The sequence below is a fragment of the Mus musculus genome, chromosome 1, assembly GCF_000001635.26.
Source record: "Mus musculus strain C57BL/6J chromosome 1, GRCm38.p6 C57BL/6J".
Lineage (NCBI taxonomy): Eukaryota > Metazoa > Chordata > Mammalia > Rodentia > Muridae > Mus > Mus musculus.
The window spans coordinates 180,177,263-180,197,106 of record NC_000067.6 but is presented as its reverse complement, the minus strand read 5'-3'; the positions used below and the strand labels follow the sequence as shown (position 1 = coordinate 180,197,106).

Genomic DNA, 19,844 nt, shown 5'->3' with positions numbered 1-19,844 from the left:
CAGTGATGTGACTTTCTTTCATCAGGCCATACTTCCTAAATGTTTGACAGCCTCCCTATGCCTACTTCCCTTTGGGACCAAAGTGGTCTTTGAGGAAAAAATATTCAAGATCCGAACTATCGAAGCCTTATTAGATTGATTTTGTGGAGAAGGATGGAAAAAGAAGTGGAGACAGTAAGCATAGAGAATACTTTCAGAGTTTTTGTTTTGTTTTGTTTGAAACATGGTCCAAATCATATCAATCTGTCGAAAAACGGAAAATAAACCATGGGAGAAGCGAGCGATTGTCTTAGGTTCGTTAGAGGGAAGCTGGCCTAGCATTGCTGGGCGAAAGGGCTGAGCTGGCACGGAAGCATCTTGGAAAGGCCCCAAGGCTAGGTATTTTCTCCCATTTGGTACAAAGGTGGCATGGACCTGTCGCAACCCTATCTTTTCTGGGTCAGCAGTCCCTTAGGGATGTTGTGGGTCAATGTTGTGTGTGTTGAGTGCACTCCTCAGGGCTGTTTTTCACCTTGGAAAAGGATTGTTTTTTTATTGGCGCTCATAATAAGCAAGCACAATTAGTCTAAATACAGAGCTGAAGGGTATAGAACTTTGGTGTCAGCGCCATAACACTTCCCTAGGCCAAGTGCTTTTGGAGGAACCCAGGCAGAAGCCTCATCACATGGCAAAAAACCAAACCAAACCAAACCAAACCAAAAAACCAACCCGGGCCTAGTCTAGGTCCTGGGGCGGGGGCCTGGGGGGTTCCTCTGTGGTCCCATCAAAACTTCTGAGGTCTTCCCGGCCCGACCCCTAGGAAGCTGAGCTAGCGTCGGTACCCAGGCGACCCTCACGTGGCTGCCAGGTGAACGCTTGTCAATCTTCAGAACGCAGGCGCAGAACAACTGCAGGCTTTTTTCCCTGCCCGGGAGAAAAGACAGCTAACAGGCAGATTAGGGACCGCGGCCTTCAAGGGCGGCCTCTCATTGGTTGCTTTTATTCCACCCTCAGTCCCTATTGGCTGTGAGCTGCGCACGCGGTAAGCACGCTCCCACTGCGTCCTGTGGCATCGGGGCAGCTAACAAACAGCGGCTCAGCCAATGGGAGGGCTCGGAGGCGGGGCAAGCGGAGCGCGGCGTGCGCACCCGGGCTAGAAGGTAAACAGAAGCGGAGAGTGTGCGGAGCGCTCGCAGCGGGGCGAGCGCGCGGAGGCGTTGCGTTGCGGACGGAGGAGCTACCTTCCTGCAGCCCGGTAAGGCTGTCGCCTGCCGGCCCGCTGCTAACCTCAGCACCCCGGGGTCCCTTCTTATACTTTCAAGTGACAGTGCGGCCTGCGTACGGTGCAGCCCTTTCCCGACCCGGGTCTGGCTCAGCGAGCAGAGGGTTGCTTGTGGCCTCTGCGTCGTCCACGCACGTGGCTGCCTTTCTCCCAATAATGTTCTGAACTCTCAGACCCTCGAACTGTGTGCTCTGGCTGCAGTTTGTGTCAGAACTACAACTTCTAAGCCCGAGCCAGCTGTTGGGTTTCACGGCTGGGGTGAAGTCTGGGAAGAAGTCCCTTCCTTGTTCCTTTTTCTTCGTTTCTTTTTGGTCCGTCCTCTTGTTTTTCCCAGACACTGATGGCCACACTACCAGTTTTGACAGCTCCTGCACTCTCTTGCACAGAAGCTGTCACATAACTCAACCAAGCCACCTTCAGAGTGTGAGGGGACAGAGGGAGAACGCTGTAGGGGCGGGTCTGGGTTCTGGGACCCTTCATTGGCTAGGCAGCCTGAAGGGGCAGAGGCTGTGTGCAGACATCCAATCTGGGTTGGGCTTGCAGCACTGTAGAAAATTGATTTAGGCTCACTTGGACTTGGTGTCTGTGGAACGGGACTCTGGAGCTGGGGTGTGTCAGGCCAACCTTCTTGCCGGAGGATTTGGACTAGTGATCATGACAGACATCCAGTTGTGCTGTGGCTGGCGGCCATGCTGGCAGGGAGGTTGTTGGGAAACATTTGGAGTGAGGAAGGCACTTCTGAGAAGAGGCTAGAGGGGTTTGTTGGCTTACAAGAGCAGTGTCTGTACGACTCCGAGGGTAGCTTTGGATGCTATATTTAGCCTTGTGAATAATGAAGACAGCTGAATTGTGACCACTTGTGGACCAGGTGACACAAAGCAAAAGCGAGGCAGGCAATCTGTGCATTCTCTGAGCTAATGAACCACCTGAGACAGAACTTCCCAACTCCAGACTATTAACATGTTGGACCTAATCTTGTTTACTGTGCCTGCTTATCTTATGCAGGGTGTGTAGCTGAATCCCTGGCTTGTACTACTAGACAAATAGTGACACCCCCACGGCCACCCAATCCCACCAATTGTGACAACTGAAAATGTCCCCTGACATTGCAAAATACCCCCAAGAGCAAATTTGGTTGAGAACTATGCAGGCAGGACTCTAGACAGGGTCACCCCATGCTGCCAGGACCTCTGTGCAACTTGCCCACAAGTAGTTGGGAAGTTTAAGACAGTGTTACAGTCACTGCTGTAAACAAATGGTGGAAGGCATTCGGTGGGGGCTTTAAAGGTGAAACCCTGAGTGCACTGGGTGGTAGGGGTGAAACATTCTGAGGGAGACTTGGCGGCTGAAACCCTGGGCCTTTGTGCCTGATGAATGTGACTAAGTAGGCACAAATTATGAAGATGTGGAAAACTGGTAGTTTCTGCCCCTAGGAACATTGGGAGCCTTGGCGGGTTAGCACAGGGAACCACCATAGGATGGTTCTTCAACGGTGAGCAAACAAGTGGGCGCTAAATGCTGGCTAAGAGACTTTCTGAGGGCGCACTGTTCTTATCCACGCAGTTTGCTTAGCCATGTGCGTGTGTTGTAATGTGGAAGGAGAGCATGCCTGTGTCTGCAGGGAGTGTCTGGCTGCACACCACACGTATACATGCACACACATGCAGGTGTTTCCGTGCAGTGTCTGCACACACGCAGTTTGCAGAATGCATTTGTTGTTGATTAGCACCAGAAACCATGGTCCAGTTCTTCTTTTGTGTAGAGTGAGAGGCTTTGCTTTTGGGTCTACATTTTGCTTTCTGTGGAACCTAGAATTTAGTATTAAGTCCTAAAATGATGGCTGTTCGGAGAAGATGAAAGATGATGCACTGGAAAAGAAAAATATCCGAAGCCTTTGCAGTGAATTTGTATTTTTGTGGGAATGTGCCAGGATTCTGCAGCTGGGGAAGGAGGAGCATTCCAAGTAGGGGTTTTGGGGTGCCCTTTGTTACCCACAGAAAAAGACCTGGAAGGGAAGTCACTTCCTTCTTAAGAGAGGTTTATTATTGGGAGGCTCACAGCTTGGCAGGATAATTTTCCGTTAAGAGCCACGGACCCTGAGTCATTCTCTTTGCCAGTCGAAACCAGAGCCGTGTGCAAAATTAGACAGGAATATTATAAGTGTTGTTTTGGCTTGGCAACTGGGAATAGTTCTAACATTCCTGTTAACAGTCAAGAACTGGGGAGAGCCAGTGAGAAAGGAGGTAGTGGCGGGGGCGCTCAAAGATCCTGCTTCTTCTCTAGTTGGTTGTATGATGGGAATGGGCGTGAAGGGGTGGGAGGGGCAGCCTTTAAGGACAGGGTGACCTGAGTCACAGGTAGTAGAATCAGAGGGACCATAGAACTCAGCGTGTGGACTGAATATATACAGGTAGGATATGTGGGTCAGAGTTCTAGATGGTGAAGAAGTTGTGTAATGGTGTCAGTACTGGAAATAGAGGTCATAAGAGAAGGAACTAACTTGGGGGAAGGTGACGATGTTAGTATCAGACATAATGGGGCTGAGTGGCTTTGGAACTATTTTATTCTATCCTTTTTTATTAAGATAAAATTTGCATGCACTAAGTACACCCATATTCCACACAATTGAAAAAAAATCATTAACCACAAGCACAGTCAAAGTTAGAGTAGTTTCATCAGCCTTCAGAGTTCCCGTGTGTGCCTTGGGGCTGCCTGTAGGCCTGGGATGGGTGTGCAGTGCAGATGTGGGCCACTCGGATCAGAGAGTCTACCTGCCTTGAGCATGGGGAAGCCTTGAATAGCTCAAGGACAGAAGGAAGCAGCCCAGCAGACAGTACAGAGTGGGGAAGCAGGAGGGCCAGGACCTGTGTGAGCTGCTCAGCTGCAGACTGTGGAACGGGTGAAGAGATTTTGATGAAGGAAGTTGAGGGGAGAGTTGTGGGAATGTGTGAGGCCGACAGGAAGTGCAGTTGAGGTGGAGGTCGGTTGAGGAGTCCCACTGGCTTGCCCTTCCGATGTCACAGAGGGGCAGCGGGGTGTGCGGGTGTGTGTGCTCTCTTCCTAGGAGAACAGAGTCTGCAGGTGCTTCCCTGTGTTTGGTGCAGGGAGGCTGGGCATGAATTGAGGGATTGAGAGGAAGGGCTTATCTAAAAGAGGACATGCACAAGAAAGGCCTGGGAGAGAGGGTCTGAGATGAGGGACCAAGATTTGAAGGTTCATATCTCATCACTCATGTTCTAGAGTAGAAGGAGCAATGGGGTTGTTACAGAGGGAGTAGGTCCTGGGCTCAGTGTGGGAGGGACAGGGAATCCCGAGGGTACTGAGAGGGAAAGCGCTCTGTGTGTGTGTGTGTGTGTGTGTGTGTGTGAGAGAGAGAGAGAGAGAGAGAGAGAGAGAGAGAGAGAGAGGAGTTAGTTTTACAGCAGATATGTTTGTGTGTGTCTGTGCATGAGTGTGTGTTTGTTTACAGCAGAAAGGTGTGTGTGTGTAGTGTGTTTGTAAGAGTGTGTATGCAAGAGAGTATGTGTGTTTACACCAGAGAGATGTTTCCCTGTTTTCTACCCCTGTACCTCACTGGGCTTTCCCTGAGGCATATAGACTTTCTGCTCGCATCTGTGTGAAGTCAGCACAGGGCTGTACCTCCCCTGCTGTTTTCATAGAATATCTACATGAATTCTTCCGAATTCCTTTAAGAGTTATTCTCTCCAGACCTGGTTAAATCTGAAAAGACCACTTCAGAAAGAGCTCTGTGGGGTTCCTTGTCTTCATTCTGTCCTCTGAGGGTAAGTCACACTGTCTTGATTTATGCATGAGGAAGTGAGCCACACTGGTCCCAGGAGCCACACTGGTCCCGGTGGCCTGGAGGTCAAACATAGTATTTAAGCTGAAGCTGGAAACCGATCTTTGTTGTCAGTCTGTCTGTCAGCCTGCAGTTTGTTAAGTGCCCAGGAGCTAGAAGACCTGCTGTTCACTGGGCTGGTGATATGTCCTGGAGACTTGTTTGCATAAAATGCCAGGTCTTGGCATGGAGAAGGGAGGCAGAGCCAATTGCTGATAGTTCGCCAATGGTTGTCATTTGACAGTGCTCACAGACAACTCCGTTCTTTGAGAAAGTGAAAAGTAACTGAGTGGTTCTCGCTCCCCGAGGTGTTGGTAGCTACCACTGGCCATCAAAGGGCAGGCTGGGCATTGCTGCGGCCAGGTTAGTTGAGAATGTCCTGTGAACAGCAACAGCCAGAGCAGACTAGCTTCCTGGGCAACAGCCGCCTGCTTCCTCCGCTCTCCCCGCTTCCCTGTTGTAGACAGGAGTGGGATGAATCTAGGAAAACATGCTTGTGTCTGCAGACTCATGAAGTCAGCGTGGAGACTCACGCAGCCTGACTCATAAAAACTGAGTTTGAACTGGGGAGGGGGTCGGCTCTGCTATTGCCATGCCCATGTGTGTATGTGCTAGTGGGTGAAGCACACAGAGAACGTGTGTATGTGCAGTGGTGCGAGGTGTGTCTTTCTCTGCGTGTTTATGTCCACCATGTTTCCAAGCTGGCAGGCAGCACGCTGAACCACCTCTCTGGGGTGGTGCCTCATCCGACATTGCTAAATAAACCACTCTGGTGAGGACCAACCCAGCCTTTCCCAGCACTGCCTGTCTCCCTGACTCAGAAGTGATCCTGGACTTTATAGGGAGAGCTTTTAATTCTTTCTTTTTTAAAAAAGATATTAGTTATTTGTGCTCTTTTTTGCTTTCACTGGGTCTATAGCAGGATACCTGCATGGTCACAATGTTCATAATCACTCCAATTAATGGTTCTAGATACCCAGTGCATGCCGTAAATACCTTAAATACTTTCATGTGAGGCCTCTAATCTACTCTCAAGTGCAGATGAGAAAACTGAGGGACAAAACTAAGCTTATATAATTTTAACTGCAAGTTGGCAGCCGAGCCAGGTGACCAATTACAGAGGTCTTGACCTAATTGCTGGGCCACTACCTGAGTCAAATACTTTTTTTTAATACATACATTTTTTTTTTGAGACAGGATTTTGCAATGTAGTACAAACTGTTCTCAAACCCATGATCCTCCTGCTTCAGCCTCCAGAGTGGTATGGAATTATAATACGTGCTACCAGGGCTACATCTGGCTGGAGCTCATGGTGAGCAGTGAGGAGGACTGGCTACTTGTGTAGGGCAGGCTGGCCATCCAGTGTGGCTCTCCAGTGTTTGGCCTCTGTCCCATAGTCAAGAGGGCCTTGCATGAGGCTTGGGGGCATCCCTGTCTGCTGCCTGCCTACCAGAGGACACCCCTGTGCTCTCTGGTGGTTCTTTCTCAGTGTTTGCCCTGCAGGAACCAGTTAGAGAGACCGTGAATGCGAAGGAACAAAGTGTTGATGAGGTGGTAGATGAGGTAGGTAGCCATGTAAGAGTGCAAGCCGTGGACTGACAGTGGCTTTTCCGTGTGGGGTGAGGAGGAGAATACAGGTGGTTAACAGTTAGGGGCTGGGAGAAGCATCTGTTCAGGGAGGATGGCATCTGACGCTCCCTCCTGCTCCCACTCATGAGCGGCTTTTGGGGTTCCCTTCCTAGGTAATCCAGTAAAAGGTGGTCTCCGGGCTCTCGGTGGTGGGTCAGGTCCATTTCTGGGTATCAGGACATGAGCTTGATAGTGTTGGGGATCCTTATCCCAGGACCATCCTCAGTGGCCTGTTAGGTTATAATTCCTGGTGATGTCCTGGAATAATTGTGGTTATAGTTTGTTATCCTAGAATTGGAGTCTACAGACTTCATCTTTGAAGGACAGAACATAAGTATTTTGGGTTTTATGGGCCATTGGTCTCTCTTGCAACCAAACCAACAAGAAATGGGAATGGCTGGCCATGGTAGGAAGTACATGGCTGCGACTCAGTACAACTTTATTTACAGAAATAGGCAGTTGGGTTATTAGAGTTAGCGTCACGGTTTATACCTTGGCTGCTCTACCAAGCCAGGCTCAGCCACCCATCCTTGATAAGCCAAATTAAAAGAACAAAAATAACAGTGAAAATCAGAAAAAAAGAGATTTCTTCATTAGAAGAGATCCAGTGATCACCTTCCTCCCCCCATTCCCTGATCCCTCACTAGGGTCCTTATGTGAAGGGAGAGCTTAAATAGAAGACTCAGAAATCCACCTGCCTCTGCCCCCCAAGTGCTGAGATTAAAGGTGTGCACCACCACCGCCCGGCTAAGGCAAGAGATACTTATTCTCAAGCCGTTCCGGCCAAGGTGCTGCTCTGCCTGTCACTGTCCACTGCCTAGGGTCCATACTCCTGCAACAAGGGCTGACAAGTTGCAAATAAATCCCTGAGAGAAAAGTTTCCTCTGTGGGTAGCCCAGGTTTTAAGGCAGTTTTTTTCTTGATGTGAAATTTCTAGGAGGATTCTAGATCATTAGAGTCCATTGTTCCCCAAGACCAGATAGAGACGGTACAACTGCCTCTTTTTATCTTTTAGAGGATATTTAGAAATATCCTCATTTCTTCCAGGCTTGCTGGTTACAGTGAGACTAGCTATGGCCCTGGGACTTGGTTCACTTACCCTCTGGCCCTGAAGGACACTGAGGTCATCTGTCTTCCTCCCGAGAAAATATGGTTACCGTACTTGTTACTCGATCTAACTTAGGCATTCCAGAGACTCTGTGTAGAGTTGGCACTCATTAACTGTTTCTACCTTCTGGTGCAGGGCCAGTGGGGAGGAAGGGTCTGTGCCAAGTGATTTCCTCACCACCCTTCTGAGAAGGGCAGCGGAACCTTATTCCCCAAAGTAAGATGCCTACAGGTTATGTGCCTGGCAGCCAGTTTGGGGGAGGTGTCTTCTGAAGACCAGGGCTAACCAAGGGCCCCAGAGCAGTGTTATTTATAACCTTTTGATCTGTCCCTTAACCTACTGTCTATTCTACCCTAGACAGGCACTAGAAGAATATGGAATAGTTTTTGAAACATGCATATTTGTGTGCTTACTTAAAACGTTTTCTTCAACAACATATTTAAGGGATTTAAAAAAACACATTTTTAATATTATTCAAACAGTACATGTTCTCTGTACAAAATTTTAGAAAACGAATTTTTGAAGACTCTGGCATCCCAGCAAAAGCCTCATGCTTTTAAATGTTCTGTGATGACATGTTTTTCCCTCCAGGGACATGCAGTATACTCTTATTTGTCAATCCTTTCTCTGTGATATTTAAGTTACCACAGTGTTCCACCCTACACGTATACTGCTGTTTACTGAGTTGATTGGTTTTTTGTCAGCTTGACAGAGACCTGGAGTTATCTGGGAAGGGCAAATCTTAATCGAGAAAGACCCCCATAAGATTGGCATGTTAGGGTCCTGTCTTGATGTCTAATTGATGTAGGATGGTCCAGTCCACAGTGGTCAGTGCTACTCCTGGCCAGCTGGTCCTTCTGCCTTGTATAAGGAAGCAGGCTGAGCAAATCCTGAGGAGCAAGCCAGTAAGCAGCATCCATCCGTGGTCTCTGCTTCAGTTTGTGCCCCGGCTTTCTTCTTACTTCAGTTCATGCCCTGGTTTCCTCAAGGATGGGCTCTGATGAGATGTGTCAAACAAATAAAGCCTTCCCCCCCCCAAAGGTGCTTGTAGCCATGGTGTCTTTAACACAGTACAAGAGGGTAACTCAGACACTCACCTGACTCATTTCCAAAAGTGTCGTGACGCCCATTCTTAGAGCCGAATTACCACACACATCCACTTTAAAACAATGTAATTTGAGGGATCGGGGAAGGATTTTGGGGTTGTTATCAGACGGATGGACTGGGGAGAAGGGGCAGAGATTCTTGGAGTGGGTCCTTGTGTGAGGAACTGGGTAAGCAGAGGCCTGGCTTCCCTGGTGACACCTATTGTTGCTTGCTGACAGGAAGAGCAGAGGACGGTCTGTTCCATTTCCTTTTCCTTCTCTATCTAGTATTAAGTTGCCTTTGGAAGATGTTAGCACTGTAGGACATTGCTTGACCTGCAGACAGAGGCCCGGAGTTCAGTGACTGAGGTGCATCACTGCTCGTCCTTGACGTGTGACTTTTACGGTGTAGGCGAAGGACAGATCTAATAAGCAGGGATTTGAGGACCTTGGTTCTGAAGCTTGTTTACTCTGATGCATTCCTTCTGACTCCTTGGAGGAATCGTCCTTACATTCTTTCCTTTTTGTCAGAAAAGGGAAAATGTTAAGGATGTAATGGGACTTTTCATTTCCCTTAGAGGGTTGAAATCCACATGTTGCTGTCCAAAGGAAAAGAAGGTTCCTCACTGGGAAGGGGGAGAAGGCACTCACTGGCCTCGTGGGAGCTCCCAGAAAGGAAGAACCTTTGAAGTGACAGTCCAGAGAGTTCTTGGTGTTGGCTCTGGGGCCATCGTCCTTAAGTATGGTCCCTTCTGGTCTCCTTTTCAAGGGCTTGAAGGAATCATGGAAAATTGAACATCTGAAAGGTTTGTGTCGTGGTGAAGCCGGGCGCTTCGGAGACAGAGCAGCAGGTGGAAACTTTAGAAACATCTCTCAGTGGAGGCTTCCTGCTTGGTCTGTGGTGCCAGTCACCCCTGTCCCCTTTCCCTCTTTTTTAGAATGACTAGGGCTATCAAAGTTGGCACATATGGCACTTTGCTAGAAACACAGAATCCTGGGAGTGTGGCAGCTGTCTGTTAAACTCTCCGGTTCCTTCTGCTGCAGCCTGCAGCTGGGGGAGTATTGTTTCTGACGAGCTCTTGGAGTGTTTGGTTGCCATTTGTGGGTCAAAGCTGCAAGAAGGTTTAAGCCATTTTTCTCAAGCTTTTTCAAGCTTTGGAGGAACCAGCTAAATTCTTCTAACTTGCTAGGTATTTATTGCTGTAAAGTACCCTTTGGTGCTGGAGGGTCAGGAATGTATGCAGGAAGATAGACGTGGTTCTTGTCCTGTGGCTAGCAGCCTCTAGCAAGGTAGCTACTAGACAGATCTGGAGAGCACGGTATAGGAAGCTGGGACAGATGCCCCTGAGGAGGGAGGAAATACACTTGTTCCCTTTGCTCAAGGAACCCGGGCCTTCAGGAGGGACCCCCCCCATGAAGTCCATGAGTGGTTTAGCCTGGCTGGAACACATTCAGTGGAAGGAGCACAGTAAGCCTAAGGCTGGTGAGGCTGAGAGGGCTGGGTCAGGAAGGCTCTTTCTGCCTCTTAGGGATCTCAGAGAAGCTGTGGGGTATGGGAGCACTTAGGCAGGGTGTTTCTTTTAAAGAAACTGCTCTGGCTGGCAGCCTGGGAATGCATGGGAAGTCCAAGGCGAGGCAGGGTGGTGAGCACAGCTGTTGTGTGTGGCTAGGGCATCAAGGTTGCTGACTTTAGACAGGCCAGACTTGAAGTGCCCGAGGGCCCCGAGGATGTATATGCATCAGGGGACTGTACTGGCTGGGGATGGCTTCTCAGGGCCAAAGACTTCCTGTGTAGTTTCTGTTTAGGTTCTTATCCCAACCATCCCAAGTCTTTAGTGGCAGCTGTGACAGAGAAGGGCCAGAGGAGGGTCCACCCTTGATCTCAGAGGTGTGAATACCACCACTTCACTGTCCTGGAGCTGGTCCATGATGCCCTGTAGTTATGAAGGCTATTGACTTGGGAAATCTTCCTCGACCATCTCAGGTTGTTCTCTCTCACCATGAGGGCAGTGACAGTTTGGTATATCCTGGCTATGAAGTGGAGTGCATATGGCTACTCTCCAGCCAGATAAAGCTCCCTCCAGTGGATGATGTCTCCATTTGAGGCTTTGTCAGGTCTGTGCTTGTTGGAATCATCACGTGTTTAAAAAAGACTTTTCTGCTCACACGTCTTTCTATATTTGGACAGGCCTGCATTCCCTGGGCACGTTTGTCAGTCCTGGTGACTTTATTTGAAGGTCCCCAATTCGCCAGATAACTTCCAGCCAGGATGTGGCTCCAAGGAGGTAGCTCTGGAAGGCTTTTTTTAAAGGGGGATTGGCAAATGATGGTCAGTAGGAAAGCCTCCCAGAGCCTCGGGGACATTGGCCTCTGGTCTGCCTGTGTCTCTTTCTCAGTCTCTGTGCCCCAGGGGGAAAGCTTCTTCAATGCAATTCTGTTGGAGATGTCTTTATTTACTTTTCTGATACAAATTTAACATTAGGAACAGAAGAGGTGTATAAGAATCTGAGTCATCTGGCTGGTGGTGGCAGGACTGGGCCATGTCTAGGCTCTGAAGATGGTATTTCACAAGGCAGGCACCTCCTTTGTTTCTGCCTCCAGTGCTTACCTGGTGTTGGTGCCCGTTACAGATGTGCTATGGGCACATGGATAGGACACATTGGTTCAGGGCCTGCAGGGACAAGCCAGGTACAGTGATATGCGTGAAGGATGCTGGCACAGTTCTTCTCTGGGTATGAGTATCTACTCTCTCACACAGCTTTACTTGAGGTTGCTGGATCCTTTGTTCCCCTCAGAGTAGAACATTTACTCAGGAACAGTGTCCCCAAACCGGCAGGGTACTGTTGTCAGGGCTGGCGGAGGGTGGGGAGGGTAGTGGGGCTGACATTCCCCACTTGTCCCTGACATCGTGGTGCTGGTATGGTTCTTGTGTGTGAAAGGGTTTCTGGGCTTTGGATGAAAACTATGATATAAATGCCTCCTAGCTGAGTGCCTGACTTGGCTGGATTATTGGTCACGGTGGGATTGGGGTGAACTGGGTATTAATAGGGTCTTTAAGGCCCTAAGTTTGAAAAGCAGAGAGAGAAGAGCTATGGAGAGCAGCTGCCTTCTGCTAGTCATTGCTCCTCCCCTCCTCTTTGCTGTCAGGGGACGGGGACCCCTTGCAGGACGCTGCCTGTAATGATAAGGCTGTGAACGGTTGGTTCACTTTGTCCTGTGAGCGAGGCCCAGCATAGCCCTGCACACCGAGTAAGTAATGTTTACCCAAGGGGTGGCCGTGGACTAATCACAGCAACTTTGAAGTCTACATGCTCATAAAGAGTAGGCTGTGCTCGTTAGCAGGCACTGCCAACTTGAGGAAAGCAGAAATCTACAAGGGAATCTGGGGTGCAGTATCTAGGGCAGGACTTGGCACCATTTTGAAATTCACTAGTATTTCATATACAACTGTTCAGGCAGGAAAGAACGTATGATTCATTCTTCATTAATTTTTAAAAATGTTTATTAACTATGTGTATGCCTACATGTGTGTATATGCACCATGAACCTGCCTGGTGCTTGAAGAGATCAGAAGAAGGGACCAGATTCTGTAGAACTGGAGTTACTGATGGCTTCGATCCACCATGTGGGTGCTGGGAACTAAACCTGGGTCCTCTGCAAGAGCAGCAACAGCTCTTAACCACTGAGTCATCTCTCCAGCCTTCTTAAGCATCAATCCTTTTAAGTAAGGATTTTCTTTTGTTTATGCATATATATATGTATATATATACACACACATATTATATATATGTATTATGTTATATTATATTATATATATCTGAGTGGGTATGTACATGTGTGTGTGGTCAAGCCAGAGAGGATGTCAGATCTCCCAAAGCTTGAGTTACATACAACCACCTGTATACATGGGTGTATGTCTATGGTATATGTATGCAGGTGCCCACTGAGGTCAGAGGACAGTGTGGAATTCCTGGAGCTAGGAAGTTGTGAGCTGTCTGACACAGGTGCTGGGAACCGAACCTGGGACCTCTGCAAGAGCAGCAATAGCTCTTAACCACTGAGCCATCTCCAGTAGTAGGAGTGTGTTTCTGGCACAGATCTTTAAAATCCAGCCACCCTTTCCATGTTCTCCAGGTCCCTCGTGGGAAACCTGAGTAGTATCTAGACTTCAGGGTAGTGGACAAGATGCATCGGTGTGTGTTGAGGGTGGTGGCAGCTGTTGAGTCAGGAGCTGCTATCAGGCCTGCTTGAGCTCCGATTGCACACTGTCTTACCAGTACTAGCTGTTTGATTTGTGGGTTCATTCACCTGTTTATTGCCATTAAATCAGAGGAGTGCAGAGCAGAAACCTAGGGTGTGACCTGGTAATTTTCTCCAAACCTACTGGCTTAGACTGGAGGGTCAGTAAGCTGTGACCAAACAGTGCCTTGTCCTTGTATGTCAGTGAGCCAAGTGCTTGAGGAGGCACTAAACAGGCCAGGGTACCCCACCCCCAACCCCAGGGCCACTGAGAAATTGGTGGTGACTTAGCTGGCTACTTAGTTCTTTCTCTAACTCTGCTGTTCTCACTGACCGATGCCCGTGGATTGTTTATAAGTATTAAGAGGTGCGTAAGAAAGTCTTAGCCCTAGGTGTGCTAACTGCTAGTATTTGAAGGAAAGTTACCACCCAAGGGTACATTATAAACACAGCCTCATAACTGCCTGTTTGGTAGTGAGTTTGTGCTGTAACAATTCTCCTTTTAAGGTCTTTAAAGCCAGAGTATCTGTGTGTACATGTGTGCACATGATGCAGATGCTAGCACAGGCCAGAGGCATCTCTCCCCTGCAACTCACTCTTAGGCAGTTGTGTGCCTGTGCTCAGGTGTCCCCTCGTTCTGGTCAGGACCCTTGCCAGTGCTCCTGTGTGCCCTTCCCCATCTGTGCCTCTCTCGATGTAGTGAAAGATGGAATTGAGGTGCCCCTTTGACTGTCCTCTCTCTTCCGATGTCTGTGAGTCAGGGCCCCTGCTCCTATGCCAGTCCCCAGCCTGAAGTTCCCTTCACCTTCCTCTTACCTGGTCTACCCAGTTCGGCTCCCTGCCTTGGTCATGGTGCTACTTGCAGTGAGATCTCTGGCTCTCCCTGTTTTTTTTCTTTAGCTTCCAGCAAGTTAACAGGACTGATCTTAACCTATAAACATGCCTCAGGGGGTAGTTAATAACCAACTAGGCCAGGCCCTAACTATACTGTAGATACTGGGTCTCAGCATCTCTGACCCTGACCTACATTCAGAAACACTTTCTGCTATGGCCAATAGAGAGCAAAGGAGGCACGCATAGAGGCGGGCAGCTGGCCTCCACAGTGGTGTATGGTTGCATTTACTTGCCCTGTGTGCCTTGTCTGTTGTTCTCAGTGCTGAATTGCAGTGTGGAACCCCTGGCTGATCTGTAGGTCAGGGGAGTTCCCTCAGCTGCCTCCCGCTTCACTGGGAAGTGCATCCGGGATTTGAAAGAGGCAGACACCCTCATCTCTTGGGGCCCGGAGAGAGGCACCACTGTCCTATGTAGACCCCTAGGCCTTCCTGCAAGGAGCTGCTTGGGGAGGGGCCACGTTTGCTTCAGCCTCCCCTGTGCTTCAGAAGGAAGAGCACTAGACTAGGAGTCAGTGCACATGCTAAGTCTTGCCTCTGCCACAGCGCTTTGACTTCTGTGCTGAGGTGTCTCAGAGGCGCTCTTGAGCACAGGTGAGGAAATGCTCGGGCATTGGTAAGTGCGTGGAAGTACTTGGTCATTGCCCTGGGCCCTGCTCCTCTCCTGCCGCTTCAGTTTTCAATCGAAAGGGAAGATCAGCAGAAAAACCAAACCGTCAGTTTTGCCTTCCGCTCAGAGTCGGGGCGAGTACATACGATCCTGTGTCAGATGCGGTACCCGGTCCCTGATTTGGCCTCTTTTCTTCCAGCTCTGAAGGATGGCTGCTATGTTGGGGGATGCCATCATGGTGGCCAAAGGCCTTGCCAAGCTGACCCAAGCAGCGGTGGAAACCCACTTGCAGAACCTGGGCCTTGGTGGGGAGCTCCTCCTGGCGGCCAGGGCCCTGCAGTCTACAGCTGTGGAGCAGTTCAGCATGGTCTTCGGGAAGGTGCAGGTGAGAGGCCCTTCCAGCCATGGGTGTGGGGTGCTGGTAGGCAGAGCCAGACTTGGAGCTCTTAATGTGACCAGGGAATGAACCAGGCCGCAGAAACCTGACCTCCTGTCTTGTTGTAGATGAGACTAGAGTGGCTGGTGTGTCCCACTGTCATTTTAGCGTAGGGTAGGACATTGTGTGAGAATACCAGACTAGGGTGCTTAAGTGACACTACTTACTTCTCAGTTCTGGAGGCTGGGAAGGCCAAGATTGAGGCTCTAGTAGATTTGGCATCCAATAAGGGCCCATTTCCTGGCTCTGTGCTCATGATGTAATCTCCTTCCATGTACTGGCATGCAATGGGTTAGGTTTCAGACATGCAGTCCACAGCAGGGCCCATTTGTAGATCAGCCTGCCCCAGCTTTAGCCTTTGAAGGCTCCTCGTATAGGCAAGGCTTCCTGAGCCTCATCAAGATCTGTTATGTGCTGAAGGCGCTCCTTTCCAGAGGGTCAGCTCTCAGAGCCCTGGGGAGGGCAGCACTGTCTCTCCCCTCCCCTCATGCTGTTGGGGCAAAGGTCCAGGAAACCTCAGCATCTTAGATCAAGGGGTGTGTCTAAACCAAGGCAGCGTCAGCATAGACCTGGCTGTACTGTAGTACTGCCTCTTAGCAACTCAGTACCCTGAAGGGAGGTGTGTAGGTGTGTAGGTGTGTGTGTGTGTGTGTGCGCGTGTGCGTGCACATGCATGCCTATGCAAGCATGTGTGCATACCCTTGTGTGCATGCATTGCAGAGATTGCCCTGCCTCTTTTCCGTGCCATTTCTGTCCTGTGGCATGTCCTGTTGTCATATTAGAGATCAGGTTTCTCTGTGAGGGAGCTGTTATAATAATAGAAGATAACAGACTGGGAGGCTTAAACATCAAGCATATATATGTGTGTGTGTGTGTGTGTGTACGTGCGCGCGTACGTGCATGTATGTATCGTGCGTGCGTGTATGTATGTATATATATATATGCATATATATATGTATGTATATATGTGTGTATATATATGTGTGTGTGTGTGTGTATTCTTCATCCCACAGGCTACTCTGATTTTAAGTCTTTCTCCCCTGCATTCTTGAGGTCCCCTACTGCTCATGTGCGGTGTACTTACTCCCTCCGAGATTACGTCAAGTGCTAGGGTGAGAGTCTTTGTCCTCCTGGTATTGAGGTTGGCTGGTGGGTGGTAGTCCTCTAGAAAGCTTGGAAGATGAGCTTGCTCTGGGTCACTCCAAATGAAGACGGTATTCTAGACTGGGTTTCTTCACCAGTGTGTAAACTCTCACCCGGGACTTCTCGTCCCCACATTGTATAGTGAGACATTGAGGCAGAAGACAGATAGCTCAGTGCCATGGAGGAGGTCCCTGGGCACAGAGGCCTCCTGGGTTCCCTTCCATCCCGAATGCTTAGATTTGTGCAGCTTTTCTCTACCCTGGAGGTCTGAGGGATCTGATCGCTCTGGGAACCCATGTGCTTCATAGTCACACATCTCATCAGGTGCTTAGGGAGGCTGGGGCCCTTTCAGGCACTAGGGGTCCTTTGCTGCGTTGGGAACCCCCAGCTACTGTAATAGCAGTCACACAAGATTAGGAGGTTATTGTGGGAGTTGTGGGACAGGAGGGGATTCTGACCCAGGCTCATCGTACTAGGCCTCCCTGGCTGTAGAGGGCTCCAGAGCCTCAGTGTGCTGTGTTTGTTCTGTTCTAGGATTTGGGGCAGCAGAGCTGGCCTTGGCTCTGGACCCCTGCTCTGCTGCCTGTTGCCTTCTGCCCTTTACCGGTCACATCAGTTCTTAGTCTGTTAGGTATTGTGAAGTGAGTGTAGCTTCTAGTCTACCCACTTCCTGGGAGAGCAGGGCTCTAGTCCTTAGGGCATCTCAGGTAGCTGTGCATGGGGCTGCAGGTCTCCCTGTGTTGCTGTATGGCATCCGGACAGCACGTAGGCCATGGCATTTGCTCAGATTTCATTTGGACCAGTGAACATGGCCATAGGCCTGCCCTCCCCCTCTCTCTAGGACACAGTGCTATTTAATTATAGCATTTACCAGCAGTTTCTGTGACCTTGGGTGTAACTCTGTTGCTGTCTGACAGTGGGGGCCCTATTTTCAGATGTAGAAGTCACTGAGAGTGGTTAGGAACTTGTCCAAGTTCATTCCAGGTTAAAAACTAGAAGGAATCTGGGCTTGGAGGTTAAACCTATGATGTACAAAGGAAACATGGGGTGTCCTCTGCCCCCTTTCTCTGTATCTCAGATTGGCAAGGACAGCCAGGCTCTGACCATGTCTGGCAAGAACTGTAGCTGCATGCCGGGTTGATGGTAGGCTTTGTCTGCTGTGAGGTGCTGTGGCTCCGTGCTTCCCACCTGTGCTCTCCTCTCATCACTCGCTGCTCTGTGACTTATGCTTCTGCAGGCTTTCCTCAGCTTTTGTCCTGGTTTCTCTCCTAAAAGCCCCACGTGCTGCTCAGTGCTGGCCCTGCTTTATAGATGAGGAGCCTGTTGCTACAGCCATGTGCATCTTCCCTGGCCCTGGCTGGGCCTACAGTAAGTGCCCAGTAGTGTATAGCATCCTGCCTGAGATCACACAGCAGGCTTCTAGAAGAAGCATGTGAGAGCTATTTGCTGCCTCCTAGCCTTTGAAGTGGACCTCAGGTCTTAGGCAGCATCCTTTGGAGGGTTAGAGAGGGCTGATGGGCAGTCACATGCAAGTACCTCACCAGCCCAGCCCTGCCCCTCACACTGGCCTTTGTCCCCCGCAGGGTCAGGATAAGCATGAAGATTCATATGCCACTGAGAACTTTGAAGATCTGGAAGCCGAAGTTCAGTTCTCAACACCACAGGCAGCTGGAACCTCCCTGGACTTCTCTGCGGCCTCTTCCCTGGACCAGTCACTGTCTCCATCCCACAGTCAGGGACCGGCCCCTGCCTATGCTTCCAGTGGGCCTTTCAGGGAAGCTGGGCTCCCTGGACAGGCCACCTCTCCTATGGGCAGAGTCAATGGAAGGCTCTTTGTAGATCACAGAGACTTGTTCTTGGCCAACGGCATCCAGCGAAGATCCTTCCACCAGGACCAGTCCTCCGTGGGAGGCCTCACGGCTGAAGACATTGAAAAGGCCCGGCAGGCCAAGGCTCGCCCTGAGAGCAAGCCACACAAGCAGATGGTAGGTCTGAGAGGCGTTCTGGCTGGACTTGGGTGGTTTCTATTCCTAGTGGGGCTGGGGCTGGTCCGCATCTCCCCCCAACCTCCCATGCTGTGACTTTAGAAATACCTGGAAGCCTTTTTGTACAGTGCTGCCAGTGGGAGTGGAGAGGGGAGGCACAGACAGCATGAGCCTCAGGCTGTCTTGTCTCATTTGTTAGTTTTGTCAGTCCTATAGGTCTCTCTTGTTTTTCCCTTCAGCTCAGTGAGCGGGCTCGGGAGCGGAAGGTGCCAGTTACCCGGATTGGGCGGTTGGCCAACTTTGGAGGTGAGGTGGTCACGTACCCCGTGCTGCCCCTCCTCTACTGCCCTGCCCTGCCCTGTTTGTCCTGTTCGAGTGGAGGTGGCCAATGTACATTAAGGTGGAAATGGTTGGGAATCCAGCCGTGCCCCAGTACTGGGTGGTATATGGCCATGTTGCCCATGAAGTAGCTGCTGAGTGTTTTCCTGTGGGTGATGACCTCATTACTGGATTCCAGCCTCATCTTGGCTTATCCCTGGGCCTGGTGTGTGGCTGTATCTTGCCATGGGCTACAGCTTGGGCTAGTTGGCTAGTCCTTGGGGCAGTCTTTGCTGGAAGGAGACCGGTCATGAATACAGGTGCCTCACTGGGCCCTTTGGCTCCCTAGATAGAGGGCCTTTTGGTCTGGGACCAGCCATTTGGGGAACCTGTTTACCAGATCCTATAGTCTGACTGCTAGTGTGGTACTGACAGACTCTGGCCCTTTGCTGCCAACAGTTAAAGCTGATTGCTGCAGGCCTGGGCATTTTATTTGTCCTTGCTTTTATGCAAGTAGCCTTTGACCCTACCATACCTGTGCTCTTCTGGAAGGACATTTACATAGTGCATGTGCACACTGCTCGTCTGCGAGGTCCTGTTGCGAGTGCTTGGCCATTTGCTGCAGGGTGCTGTGATGTGGGTTTCTGGAGGTGCAGTTTATGAAGGTTTATCTGTGCTCTGTAGGTTCTCCAGGTTCAGGCAATGTAAACTACAAAAGAATAGCTTTGCTGGCTTGTTTCACATACTGGCCTTGGACCAGTGGTTAGCTAAATAACAGTTCTGGTAGGTTATGACAGTGATGGTCCTGGTGTTGAGTTGGTTAGGGAGGCCCAGGACCTTCTGTCTTCCCTTTCCTGGAAAGTATATCCTCTTGTTTGTCCATCTCTATCAGTTACTTTCTCTGCTCTCTACCATTGCCAAAACCTGTGGCAGAAGCAACAGGCAGTTTCAGAAGGTTCAGGCTGTGGGTCCTGACAGTTTCTGGGCCTGCAGTGAAGCATCTGTCATGGTGCTTGTGTATGTGGTAGCAGATTCTTCATCGAGTGTGAGAGGAACCTGCTGAGAATGGCTGCTGTTCTGTGCAGTTTCAGAGGAGGAGCTGAGCACAGACCTCTGTCTTGTGCAGGGACATCTGAGCTGCCTGTCCTATGAGTAGGCACCTACCTTCCTACATAGACAGCAGAGGACCTGTTAGGTCTTCCCCGGGGAGAAGACACCTCAGGGAGCTTTGTCTCTTTCTTTTTGTTTCTCTCCCTCTTCCTCCTGGGCTGCAGTGCCTGGGGGATGAGGCTGCTATTGGAT

The 19,844-nt window shown here is 50.0% G+C and overlaps 1 protein-coding gene across 6 annotated transcripts in view; it reads left to right on the top strand.

The window, feature by feature from the left end:
* The first annotated feature begins 1,086 nt into the window (after positions 1-1,086).
* Positions 1,087-19,844, top strand: part of Coq8a (coenzyme Q8A) — a 30,783-nt gene continuing 12,025 nt past the window's right edge. The window contains exons 1-5 of one of the 6 annotated variants that reach the window (NM_001359268.1): positions 1,087-1,234; positions 14,860-15,045; positions 17,515-17,607; positions 17,823-18,224; positions 18,464-18,530. In NM_001359268.1, the coding sequence (NP_001346197.1) occupies positions 17,551-17,607; positions 17,823-18,224; positions 18,464-18,530 (526 nt within the window). In that variant the 5' untranslated portion in view covers positions 1,087-1,234; positions 14,860-15,045; positions 17,515-17,550. Of the gene's footprint in view, positions 1,235-3,449; positions 3,505-3,621; positions 3,672-14,311; positions 14,645-14,859; positions 15,046-17,514; positions 17,608-17,822; positions 18,225-18,463; positions 18,531-19,844 lie in introns of those variants that run through there. The other 5 variants (NM_023341.3, XM_006496962.2, NM_001163290.1 and 2 more) reach the window with 5 other exon arrangements.